Source organism: Podarcis erhardii (assembly GCF_964252035.2).
Source record: "Podarcis erhardii genome assembly, chromosome: 17".
In the NCBI taxonomy this organism is placed as follows: domain Eukaryota; kingdom Metazoa; phylum Chordata; class Lepidosauria; order Squamata; family Lacertidae; genus Podarcis; species Podarcis erhardii.
The window spans coordinates 20358319-20372163 of record NC_138515.1 but is presented as its reverse complement, the minus strand read 5'-3'; the positions used below and the strand labels follow the sequence as shown (position 1 = coordinate 20372163).

The 13845-nt window shown below is 39.1% G+C and overlaps 1 protein-coding gene and 1 long non-coding RNA gene across 3 annotated transcripts in view; one reads left to right on the top strand and one right to left on the bottom strand.

Annotated features, from left to right (window-relative positions):
- The window catches only part of ZDHHC21 (zDHHC palmitoyltransferase 21), a 52496-nt gene extending 40152 nt beyond the window's left edge, over positions 1–12344 (top strand). For both annotated transcript variants that reach the window (XM_081845574.1, XM_081845575.1), the window contains exons 8-9: positions 4409–4452; positions 4935–12344. In XM_081845574.1, coding sequence (XP_081701700.1) covers positions 4409–4452; positions 4935–5067 — 177 coding nt within the window. In that variant the 3' untranslated portion in view covers positions 5068–12344. The remainder of the gene's footprint in view (positions 1–4408; positions 4453–4934) is intronic.
- The window catches only part of LOC309332595, a 417968-nt gene that overhangs the window by 27246 nt on the left and 376877 nt on the right, over positions 1–13845 (bottom strand). The gene's annotated exons all lie outside the window — the stretch shown is intronic.

Genomic DNA, 13845 nt, shown 5'->3' with positions numbered 1-13845 from the left:
GAGATTCATTTAACAAGCCTTGAAGATCTAGGATTAATCAAGAATGTTTAAGTATTTAACTACTGACATTAAGATGAAAAGCAACTCGTCTACCAGGAAGTGCTCTTATTAAGTGAAAGAACAAGAATTCCCATTTGCCCACTTCAAGCTGTGATCTCCTGAGATGTACTGAGCTAAGCAGGGTCATTCTGGGTCACTATTTAGATACAAGATTGCTAGAGAAAGCTGAAACGCCACGGGAAATATTGGCAATTCAGAAAGTGAAACATACCTTCTGAGCTCGTATTGAACCAATCAATATTGTTAAGGGCTGCTGTATAGCTGGGATGGGAGATATAAATGTAACATAGGCTTTGCCCATCTGTACCTTCTTACAAGTAGAGCTAAGCATATAGACATTTCCTCTTGTTCAGAATAATTGTTTAATTCTTACCTACATTTTCCATTTATTTTTCCCACATTGTCCGAATTAACTTCACTTCCTGCCTTTAAGATGCATTTATGTCATATCGCTTCCAAAATGTTAAATGGCGAATGCTGGAGGAAAAATTTTCTTTTGGCAGGGATCTAAACATCCTGGGCATAAGCAGAAGCCATTTCTTTGCATGCGTTAGTGGCCATTGTTTCTCCTAATCCTATACTTGTTGCTGTTATTTATTAAATGTTCCCTCTGGAATGTCTCTCAGTCATCAAGAACAGCTTGTGGAAAGAAGAGTGAGGAGCTAAAGGATGAAAACTGGGTGGATTCTGGCATTCTGTATGCAACTGTTAGGATCCCAGTCTTTTTTTAAAAAAAAATACTGGACATTTTAACCTATATATTCCCTTTGACTCAGTCTGTGTGTAAATATATATTTCCTTTTTTCACATACATAGGGTTTTTTAAATAATACTTTTTATTAGTTTTCAATCACAAACCAATAATAGCCTCATTATAACAATACCAATTTATAATACAATTATTAATAACAATTGTTCAAATACCGAATTCTATAATTTAGGTAAAGTGATTATTTGCTTTATTTCTGCATTCCAAAATCTTACTGATTTCCTTTGCATTCCAGTCATAATAATAATCCCTCATACAACAACTGCAATATTAATAACTTCTATTCGTATTGACACATTAAATGATTCATAACATTGCAAGTGAGGAACTCAAACTATATCCTTGTTCTTCCTTTGTGTGGCAATTATTCTGTCCGTGGTGTTTCTTACTGGTCCTTGTAAGATATTATGTCTTTCTTTCCCATGGTTGTTGCTGTTATCCACCATGCCTTGGGCGGAGCTGATATCCCATTGTTGTTCGAGAAATTTATCCATTGCTCTGTGCTTCATTGTCTTTCAATTTTAACAACAGCTGCAAAAGTCACTCTGTCCCCAATGTGTATAAATATATATTTCAACTGCTCCCCACCCCATGCCATATATATAATATATGCAGACAAAATTAAATCTCCCCATATCTCATTTCCAAGCCTTAGGATGACTGAGAATTGAAACTTGACTTATTTATTTTATTTTAAATAAAAACAAGGGGTTTTTAATTTTAAAATATTGTTAAAAATTTGGGGTCATACTGGGTAGTGCATGGGGGGGCAGGCAATTGTTGGCAGCCGTGAGTAGGAGATATACAGTGGCGATTGAGCGGGTGATTGGTGTATGTGCCAAGGGCTGTTTGGGATTGGCTGTTGTTGCGGCAATTGGTCGGGCAATTTGAGGCTGCTGTTGCTGATTGGGCAGACAGTAGTTGTCTTCTGTAAGGCATGCGATTGGCAGCTGCGTTCAGGCGGGTAACTGATTGCCGGCAATCGCCCCCCCCCCAAAAAGCTCAACAGGTCTGGGCATTCCCCCCAAAAAGCTTAAGAACTCTGGGAAGTCTCCCACCATTTTCTTAATTTGAAGTCCCCCAAAATAGGGGGCGTGTTATACACAGAAAAATATGGTATTTCTTTTTTCCTTGAAAGCAACTTGAAAGGAATTGTTGTTGAATGTTAAGCGATGTTTCCCGCAGCTGATTTTTAAAAGCTAACCATGGTTATCTATGGCTAGTAAACTATGACCTACAGTTTGGCTGCTTTTAAGGGAAAACAAAAAGTCCCATTTCTATCTGCAGAGGAAGGGTTACCATGGTTAGCTGTGGCTTGTGCTAAACCATGGTTTAGTGGGCCAAATGAAGACTGCAGAGTGCACTATAGAACACCCTTTACTGTTAATGGTATCTGTTCTGAAAATATAGGGCAGGAGAAATTTTAGCGCAGTTACAAGTTTTACACTTTATATAAAAGAAGACTGCACAAATTAAAACTAAACTGACACCGTATTCTGCACTTGCTGTTGAATTTTTCTCAAATACTTACACATGGTCATAAACAAAACTGTGAATGGCAAAATCTTGCTATTATTTAGACTGTTTTACAAATCTAACTTTAAACAGCCCCTGTATTGTCATTGCACCCCCCTCCCCCTACAGTGATCTGGACTTAAGGTCCCAAATGATCAGGGCCTTCATACGGGTAAAAGCAACTTAAAAAGGGGACACCCTTTTAAGTTACCCATCCTTTGTGATGAGACACAAATGGGGAGGGGGGGAGACATTCCACATGGAGGGGGCTGTTTTAGGAATGATATTTCAATCCTTTTACTTCCAAATTACTGGCTTGACTTTCAGTTGCAGTCCAAAAAAAATCACATAAGGTAAATTATTTCGCTCCACATTGAAAGTAGATTTCGCCCATCTGCTTGGTAGGAGAACTTTGCAGGTGGACGAGAGACAAACTTGCTTTCATGTGTTCAGCTGTCTCCATATTTAACTTTCAAAGGGCAGTAGTTTCTTTTCTCCATTCCTCTATTCATGGTGTTCAGCTGAGGTTGCTGAGCAGCCTTTTTGAATATCAAATAGGCTATTGATAGTCCCATTCAGATTCTGAAAAGAAAGAAAAAAGATATTACTGGAATAGGGAGGTATTTTAAAATAGAAGAAGTTCAGAATTAGCAAAATAGAACAGCCTATCAGTTTGGATTTGAAAATATGAGCATGTTTCATTGCAATTTATTGCAATTTGGTTTAATTCTCCCCACCCTAGCAATGTGGTTAAGCTTTTCTTTGCTTTTTGCTTTTTGTACACATACTTCTTTATTTACAGCAGGAACACAATAGGATTATTGCAGTTATATTATTGAAATTATACTATCATGTATTGTTCTTTTTATCCATTTGGATATCTACCCTGTTGCCTCCTTGGGGCTCATGGAAGACCAAAATCTTCGCAGTACAATATCTTCTAGAAAGAGCATGTGAACAATTGCACAATTAGCTCTCTAATACAGGGGGTGGGCTGACTTTGGGCCTGTCAGAGATAATCTATTTTTTACTAGAACCCCAAGATCTACCAGTGAGACTCAGGTGCAAAAGATACATAGTTAGGATGGGAGAACAAGGTGTCTTTGAAGACTTCTTGAGCTTGGGAACTTCTTTTCAGTACCAGAGCTGAACTGACCTTGCAATCTTTGCACACAAACATCCGCTCCTGTTGTGCTTTCTGTTCATTTGAGCAGCCTAATTTTGGTGGGAAAATAATTTTGTTACTTTTTTTGCTTAAAAAGAAAAATGATCAAATGGGAGTCAGAAATCCTTGCTGCTTTACTACAAATCATCCAAAGATCTACAGGTAGATTCCAATTTAACTTCTGCAACACCCCCATTCTCATGCATTTCTAAACTTCTTCGTGCCAATTTATCAAATAAGTGATAAAATTCACTTGGGCTGTAATCCTAGACAGCCTTATACAGAGACCGGGGAAGCACAAATGCAGGCGGAAGTTTTTGCTTATGTTTATACGGTGTTTAATCTTCACCAACCTGAGCAGGCAAGCAATAAATGCTGATTTCTACTGGGTGATTGACATTCAACACCACTTTAAGATTGTGACCTTTGCTATGGGAAACTTGTCTTACCACTGGTTTTAAGTGGTGCTATTCATATATGTGTTCTATAGGGAATGATAAGTTACATTCTTCAGGGGAGCAAGCTCTTACCTGACGGAATGCCTGGTTTTAATAATTATTTTAACTGCACATTAAATCTAGTGAGAGTAAATGCCCATCTGTATTTAGGTATTTGTAATTTTGAGAGAGATGTTGCTGAGGTGAACCCTCTCCCATTGTCCTTTATTGCTAGGTGTTTATTCATCTCACTCACGTGACATTCATTTTATGTTTTTTTGCACTGGCTTTGGCTACAGAAATAAATAATAGACATATTCATTCTATAAGACATGTTAAATATCTCTAATGCAATTAGAACATTAGAAAGAACATGTTCTTTCATATATGAATTTGCAGGAATAATTATTTTGCAATCTTCATTGTGCAAGGGAATACTTAAGAATGTCTTCTCTATAACAGGACACTACGAGCATAGAAAAACTGGCAAACTGTTGTGAAGACATGTAAGTATCTCTGTTTTGATGTGCTAAAGGCTTAATGGGTGGGGGGGCTATACAGTTAAAGATTGTCTATTTAGGGAACTCTGAAGGCACCAATGAAAGCCTTGCATGCCCTGTTTTGCCGTGATTCGTATGACCCTTTAGCGAAAAACAACACCAGACTATTCTTTCCTATCTAAAGCCATCAAAGCTCCCTTTTCAAAGCACAGGCTCTAGAGAAAGTTTCTGTTTTGTTGGCAAACACTGTGCGGATCACGAGGGCTGCCGTAGCTTTAAGGCTGCCTTTGGTTGATACAGATGCAGTGCGTGCTTCTCATAGTTAAATCTCATCTGCATGCTGCAGTGAAAGGAAAGCTGCTCTTGTAGTGGCTGGGATGCAATTCATCAGAGTCAAGTAATGGCTCCCCAGCCAACCTGCATTGTTCTCGTTGACTGAAGTGCACCATGGGAATGCTGTCTTTCACTAATAATGCTGTCGTCTGTAGATCGAGACCCCGAAAGCCATGGCAGCAGACCTTCTCAGAAGTTTTTGGCACTCGCTGGAAGATCCTGTGGTTTATTCCTTTCAGGCAAAGGCGACCACTGAGAGTTCCCCACCACTTTGCCAATCACGTCTAAACAGATGGATGGTGGGCACAGATGGGTCCTCCATGCTGGAAGTGTGTTGCAGGTTTTGTGATAATAGAACCATGACAGTCCTCAAGCCAATTAAAATCTACCCACCAATCTTAGACGTCACAATGTGCCCCAGGCTTTATTTTAATAATAATGATCTTGATTCTGTATTGAGATTAAATGCACATTTCTCTGTTTACTTTTAAAGTGTACTTACTTTCAAATTAGCTTTTTAGAGGAATTACTTTAATATTTGAGGTTAATAACAAACACAGCTGATGTACAAAGTTATGACCAAAATTGTTTTTATATTGGACAGTGTGATATGTTTTACATAGATGAATAGGTTTCAAAAGTGTCTTGTCTGCCTTGAATTTTTTCATTCTTTTTTTTTAATCAATAATACTTACTAGATCATGTGGCGAGACCCTTTTCCTGCTTACCTGGCTTAAAATCCACAAAGTTGTCTTTTATTTATGAGGCATGATATCAATTGAACAGTTCATCTCTAGAAAAGGGTGGTATTTTAACACTGGGGTTTTTTTAAAGCAAGGGCAATTTTGTGTCTTATGTCCTCAGTTTTATATATTTAAAAAGTGTCTATTGTTCCTGTGTAAAAGCAAAGCAGAAGAATTCAGCCCACTGTTAAGTCTAAAAGGAAGAAAAAGATTCTTTTCCTGTTTTTTGTAAATGCAATAATCAGCCCTTTGTGGTAGATGTGTATTTTTAAAAATTAGGCATGATCGAGTCAAAGTTACGCATCTCTTAAATCCTAATTGGGCGGGGGGGGGGGCATGTGAACCACCTGCCCATCAGTTTCCTGAATGGTAGCTGTGCTAGTCTGTTGCAGCAAAAATATCCAAAGGTCTTATAGCACCTTAATGACTAACGAATTTATTATGACATGTGTTTTTGTGGGTTTTGGCTGCAATCCTCCACACATTTACCTGGGGGGTAAGTCCCATTGAACTCAATAGGACTTACTTCCAAGCAGACTTGCAGAAGACTGCACTGCTTAATTTTGGCTGGATCATACCTATAGGTTTTACCGATCGGTATAAAATATAGCTAATATAAACATATAAAATACTGTGTTGTCACTGAAATAATACTTGTTTTGTATAGACACTGCTAGAAATATATAGAATTTAAATCACAAGCGTGCATAGGTTGGGTAATATATGTGGGAGATATTTTTAAAAATAGTATTTATATATAGCAAATATGGATGTTAAAAAGATAAACAATAGTTAAGTGTGTATGAGATGGTAGTAATTTATTAAACTGCAGTTGGTGATTAAAAGCGAGATGAAGCGGGCATACCTATACAGCAATATTAGACCTGATCAAATGGTAATCCGAGTCAAAGATCTATGTTGGTGTTGATTTCAGATTTATGTCAAGTACTAATCAGCAGGATGGGTGAATTCTTTAAAATAAAATAAAAATTAGCAAGATAGCTCCCCATTAAAAGGATGCTCCCTATTCAGAAGGCTGATCCAGAGAAACAGTTCTGAGAAATGTTGTATAGATAGCAGCAGTGCACTAAATCAAGGACAGCATCGCAGTTTGCAGCAAGAACCCTGGCTTAACCCCAGTTGTACTGCTGGTAAAAAAGCATTGCTGTCCTGGTGCTTTTCCGCCTTATCGTATCTATTTCCTTTCGAGTGCTGTTGTCAACCAGTTCAAACGTCGTGTCGTAACCGTCCCGAAGTACAGCGTGTGTGCAACTCTCCCTTCGGCGGCGTGCTTTTGAGCCTTTGTGCTGCTGATTGCTGCATGACCAGCCCTATCAGACAGGAGTCAGGCAGGTGGCATGGGCAAAGGAAGCAAACCCCTTCTGGTTCTTCAAAAGTTGCTGCATGCCCAGATTTCAGCATAAGCGCTTTGCCCATGGAAGCATGATCTGTGCTCCACTTTTGCATATAAAAGGTGCTCACCTGTGCAAGCAGATTTTGCACCCTAGCAATCTTCAGCTTACGTGGTCCTGGGCAGGCAAATACTGCATGTGGTTAAAGTGACCTATGTCGGATAGGAGATCTGTCCTTCAAAAACAGAACTAGACATCCTAAACTGTATCTCACAGAGATGTAACTTTATTATAAACTTGATTACGTTGTGGCTGCTAGCAAATACTTCCAAGTAAGTAAGTAAGTAAGAAAGTGCAGTTTTAGTGCAAGCGAAGAAATCGCCAGTCCTTTCCTCGGCCCCCTTCCCCAGCTTCCAGCCTCTTCTAAAAATGGGATATTCTGGTAATTCTGCACGCATCGCCATAAAAATGACAGCAATTATTTCCTTTTTTGAAATGTCCCTCTGGTCTTTTTATTTTGAGAAAGCCTGCTGTTAGGCTTTTAGGAAAGTTTAAATAAGTGACAATATAAATGTTCCATGCAAACTGATTAAGAAAAGAGATAAGCTACCAGTCTTCCAAAAGTCACAAAAGCCATTCAGATTTTTGACAGAATCAGGGTATACATTTCCCTTTTAAGGAACACAGTTCTTAATTTCCTTTTCCCCTGAGATTGTTTGTGTGCTGGCTTCCGTAACTCCATTTTAACACCTTTTAATATCAATTGGAACAGTTGCTCTATGCAGTTATGTTATTGCTATTATTTATTTTGAAAATCAAATTCGGGACAGAAGCAGTAATGACGTCTGTTAAATGCCTGTTGCGTTCTACTGCCTAAGGTACTGTTATGAATGCATGCCTTTTGTGCAAAGTCTAAATCTAAGATAATTTTGAATGCATCAGAAAAACAGTCCCAGTCGTTCTAAAAGTTTCTATACATACTATTCGAGGTTGAGATATCCTTATTTCTCTTGTTCTCAAAGTGCCCTCTCTTGGTTGAATTATGTAATGACAATGGTATTCCACCCTCGAATAAAAATAATGTTCTAACTTCAGAAAACAAGATTCAGGGTATTTTTATGTGTCACTTTTTCATACTTGAGTATTGAGATTTGTGCCAGAAAGTATGTTTAGATTCTGATGCATGATGGTGCAATAAATGTCTTATATTACTTGACTTGGAAAAACAGTCCCTGTGTATCCAGAAAAGAAAAGAAAAAACAAAGAGCTCATTCTAGCATTCAGATATTTGCAGGTTTTTTTGCTGACATATCTAGTAATAAACCTGCCTGGAGTAGTCAATATCTGTCCTTGCAACATCATCTGATGTGTTAGAGATTGAGCCTTTGTCAATTCTCAGGTGGTTAACTCCTGCCAGTTCTGCATATACTGCTACGAAATCCAAGCAGACCATTGAAATGGTAAAAGTTCAATGAAATGTTGTAAGTGCCCTCTCTCTACCTAAAATTTAGTGTCCATCCCCTAGTAAAATGCTATGAAATTATCAGTTTAAAGGAACTGGACTGGCTATCTGCTCTGTAATATTACCTCCCATTTCATAATGATAGATAGTTCTGTGGAGTCACCTCATAACCATTAAACCCCAGATTTAAATCCTAGGAAATGCTTTTCCTGGTGGATCTGAAACATAACATTAGGATAATAAATTGAGAGATTAGTTGGAAATAAATGTGTTTTAATATGACAAGGGCAGCTGCTTAGCTTTCTACTCTTATTTTGCATCTGTGCCGTTTGTTTATAATCTCTTAATTTTTGGATGTCTGAATTGAAGTAGTTGAAAAGTGCATAATGTTCATGCAATGCTAAGCATTAATAATTGTAAACAAGGCAGTTGGCGGGGGTGGGGGGAAATGCCTGCGATCTGGCACCTAAAATAATTAATAGCTGTGTAAATGTATGTAATATAAGAATCAGACTTTAGGAAGAATTTATTCATTTATTTGATTAGAAAAAATATATATTTTAACACCTTTAATTTATCATTCCATTCCAATATCATTAGGGTAGTTACCAACTAGATTTCGTGATGATGTGTCCTGTAATTTTAACTCTTTGTTCCCTGACTGAAGCACACTTTTGCTTACAAAGGGTGATCCTAGGATGCCATAGAATCACAGAACTGTAGAGATGGAAGGGGGCACGAGGGTCATCTAGATCAACCCCCTGCAATTCAGGAATCTTTTGCACGATATGGGGCTTGAACCCACAACCCTGACAGTAAGATTCTCAGGCTTTACTGACTGAGCTTTCCCTAAGTTAATCAATGAGTGAGGAAACTCAGGGAGGCCTAGTTCAGTTATTGGCAGCTGCCTAAAGGTGGGTGGGAAGGCTCACTGAGCGGATGTAATGACAATGTTCAGCTGCAATGATTGCTGAGATTCCTGACCAGCATATTCATTAGGACCAAGTAAGAGAACAAAGTCTACAAACCTCACCTGTCGATGGAGACTGGGCACTGCAGCCATACTATCTGGGCCACAGCTCACAGTCAAGCCTAGAGATCTGCATGCGCCTCTGTTTCCCCTCTGGGCAGCCTGAAAGTTAGGCAACACTTTGGAGTAGGGTTCCAAATGTGTACTGCACATGCCTGTTGAATCAGGGATGCATGTAGCAGCTCCTACATGTGTGATTTGGTACACATGCACCCTGCGCAACATGCTTTCTGCACACATTTCACAGGGCGGGACAGTCCTGTTGTACTCCGTGTTTACCTCACCATATCAGTGTGATAAATCACAAGAGGAGCCTCCCTGAATTTTTAAGAGATCTGATCTGGAAATGCCCTATCATGTGCACTGATTAACAATAATATTTTTCCCCTTCTCTGTTCTAAGCTATAAAATTAAAAGAAAAGTGTTATTACCATAATGGCAAAATGGAGGACAGTTTAAAATTTATACAAAAATGGCTCTGGCTTTTTTAACTTTCTGCGTCAGTAGAATGAAAACCACCCTTCTATTATTTCTTATATGTATAGTCGGTGCCATGGGGCATATTTGCAACTAGAAATAGCACCCCCGTCTTGAAAAAGATTTAATGCTCTACACTTAGTGCTGAGAGATGTACAGTATGCTATAAGACCTAACGGTGCTCTGGTGTAAGTCTAGCTTTATGGCCATGTTCCCATAAACATCCATTTCATTAAAGGGATGTCAATGGTATGCAAAGTGAATAATTCACAACTAGACTTCCTCCATTTGTTTTAATCAGCTTGGGAGCTTTATACAGCATTAGAACTGAACTTGTCATGTCAGTGTATGAGGATAAATATATTTACAGTTCTATAACATGCAAGTTAGGTTTCAGAGCATATTTTCAAAAACCTTCTTCAGATAATCCAAGGCAGTAGCCCTACTGGCCCCACTGCAGATTCATAATTCGGTGACTAGGAAAGGCAGGCAGAGCCCAGAACTCCCTGTAAATTCTCTTGCTCTGGAGGTAGACCAGGTGCAGCTTTGCATAGACTCTATAGACTAGGGGAACGTTCTATTTCTTGGACATAAGGAGTCTTCTTCCTACGGCCCCTTTTAAAAATACTGTGCAGCTTGGGTTGAGTTGTTAGACATTGAGATCTTGATGTTATTGGGAGCTACTGTAGACCACTGGATTTGAAAGGTAATTCCATTCCAAACATAGGTCATGGACTTATGGGACACTTAGCCTAATGCAGGGAAACCAAAATGCTTGTTTACAAAGCTATTGTACTACCAACCTTACTGTATGCTTGTAAAACACGGACCACTTACAAACGCCATCTCCAACTTCTCGAAAGATTCCATCAACGGTGTCTCCAAAAAACCTTACACATCACTTGGGAAGACAGGCGAACCTGGATGAAGCAAAGATCACCAGTGTTGAAGCAATGATTCTTCAACATCAACTTTGTTGGACTGGTCATGTTGTGCGGATGCCTGATTATCGTCTTCCAAAGCAACTACTCTATTCCGAACTTAAAAATGGAAAGTGTAATGTTGGTGGGCAACGAAAGAGGTTTAAAGACAAGGCAAATCTTTAAAAATGTAGTATAAACACCGACAACTGGGAAACACTGGCCTGCGAGCACTCCAGTTGGAGAACAGCCTTTACCAAAGGTGTCATGGACTTTGAAGACACTCAAACTCAGAATGCAAGGGAGAAAGGCAAATCCACACCATGATCAACTCCCTCCTGGTAACAATTGTTCCCACTGTGGAAGGACATGTGGGTCCAGAATTGGCCTCCACAGTCCCTTACAGACTCATTGTTAAAATCCTGTTTATGGAAGACAATCTTACTCGGCTACGAGTGATCGCCAGAGAAGAAGAATCCAGGTTTAGGTGGAAGTTGTTGATGTAAGCACTGGCACCCACCATCCTTGAGCAACTTTTTAAGGGACCCAGCAATTCCCACACCTGGCACCATCTACTGGGGGCTCCATCCCAGTGCTTCAGGGCATTGTGAAAAATGGAAAGGGTAGCTCAAGCCAATCACTCGGCACTGCTTAGAATGCCTTTCCTACCATCGCTACTCCCCATGGCTAGGTCAGCCTAATAGAACCCACTGATGGAGGAGCAGACTCACCAGAGGGCACTTTGCTACAGGCCTATCACAAACCTGAGACCAGCCCATTTGGGGGTTTGCCCCCCAGCAAGTGTGTTTCATTTTTCATATACAGTATATATATTCCTCTCTACCTCACACAAAACAAGTTAAAGATTGGAAAACATTTTACCCAATAAGAGTGCTGTGTCCATATTTTGTTTAATCATCACACGGTATCTCAGCAAACAGGTTAATGGCAAGATAGGTTGAAATGGCAGAGAAGACTTGATTGTGGAAAAGGCATGCCCAAAATATGTGCTGCAATTCTAATGCAAAATGGGATGTTTTGCTATAGTAAATCAGATAACCTATTCTCACACTAGCAATATTAATTTCAATTTCTGGGAATCAACAAATGTTTGCATACAGAGGCACCACACAGATGACCAAAGCAAGCTTAATGAAAGATCTGTAGAGTTTTGCAGTTAGAAAGTATTAGGTAATGGAAAATCCCGCAGCATTAAAACTTTTTGCTTCCAGTGATTTAAAATTACACAATCAGAAATGAAATGATTAAAAGATTTCACTTTTATAGCTAATAGCTTTGTATTATGGATCAGCATTAAAATATGCCTCTGTTGTATTTCAGGAGGAAATAACCATAATCTATGCTAGGAGTAGCAGAAAGCCTCTCTAAAGAGAAAATAACGTAGACTAAAAACTGGGTGTAGTTCAGCATCATTAAAACCAATGGGAGTTTGGCCATGTGAGTTTATCTTTTGGGCTCAACCTTTGAACAAGTTATTTACTGTGCAATCCTATACGCAGGGAGACTTATTCCCAGGTAAGTAAGAGAAATAAACAGTGCTGCAGTTCAGGGCAAATAAAAGAGTGCTTATATCTAGCAAGAGATACTGGTTGCCCACACCATTCCTCCATATATTTTGGGGGATGAGATACTTGATTTCAACAAATTGAATTATACTTCTGTTTAGCCAACATCTGCCTCTGGCTGCTAAAATCCTATAACAGGAGGGACAAAAGCTGTTTCCTCTGACCTGACATACCCAAACTTAGATGGGATAGCTAAGGTTTCCAGGTAAAGCAACTTTCTAAAGGGAATGTGTATAGTATTAGTAATTGTGGAACTTAAAGCAGCCAGCACCTGCTGGTCAAGGAGTTGAATGGATCTGAAGGTCAAAAGTTTTGGTCTGGTTTATGGAAATGCGGTTATAGGTTCAAACCAAAAATAGTGGATGTTTTGGATCTGCAGAAGAAGCATGTCTTTACTTCCCTGTGTCAGTGAATATGAGAAACACGTGTGACGGCTTGATTTCTCATGAGCTGCTATGTTGTAGCTTTAAAAGGTAATGTGTAAGAATTCCTTAGGATACTTCCAAATAATGTTTTTCCTCTAGGATTGCTACAGATCTATGATCCAACATTAATGGCCATTTGATTGCTGTGTTGTAGCTACACACTGAAGCTTGATAAATCATTTTACAGTGGTACCTTGGTTCTCAAACTTAATCCATTCCGGAAGTTTGTTCCAAAACCAAAGCATTCCAAAACCAAGGTGCACTTTCCTATAGAAATTAATGCGAAATGGATTAATCCATTCCAGACTTTTAAAAACAACCCCTAAAACAGCAATCTAACATGAATTTTACAATCAAACAAGACCATTGAGACATAAAAGGAAAGCAATAAACAGTACTGCAGTCACACAATCAATCAATCAGTAGCTGAACTGGGTTCCACTCAGTCACACAAAAAACCCCACAAAGTAAATAGCAAAAACAGACAGACCTCAGCGTAACACTCAGACCAGAAGTGTAACACTCAAAATGGAGAATGTTTGGCTTCTGAAAAAAAGTTCACAAACCAGAACACTTACTTCCAGGTTTGCAGTGTTTAGGTTCCAAGGTGTTTGAGTACCAAGGCGTTTGAGAACCAAGGTACCATTGTATCTATATCTAGAAGTATCTATGAAGTGGTTCTTCAGCAATAACTGCTCTTAACAGAAATGTAGAATGGAGCTGAAAACTGCTTGAAGGTACCCTAGGTATGGGATTTCCTACAACCTAGCCCTGTTAAAACTCAAATCATTTCCTTGTTGTGTCTAGCACAATCTCACTGCCTGCCATAGAGTCAAACACATGTAATTGTATACACATTATCAGGACACAATGTGAAAATGTTATGCCTGAGGTCTTCAGAGGGTTGGTATTGTGATAGCTGCTTGCTGGGGGGTTTTTTTGGGGGGGAGGGTAAAACAAACTTAGTACTTTCTGAATATACTTGAAGCAGCTTTTCATTCTCCGCTGTACTAAAAGTCATATGGCATATCTCTTCTGACCAACTTTCAACCAAAGTGCCATAATAAAGTA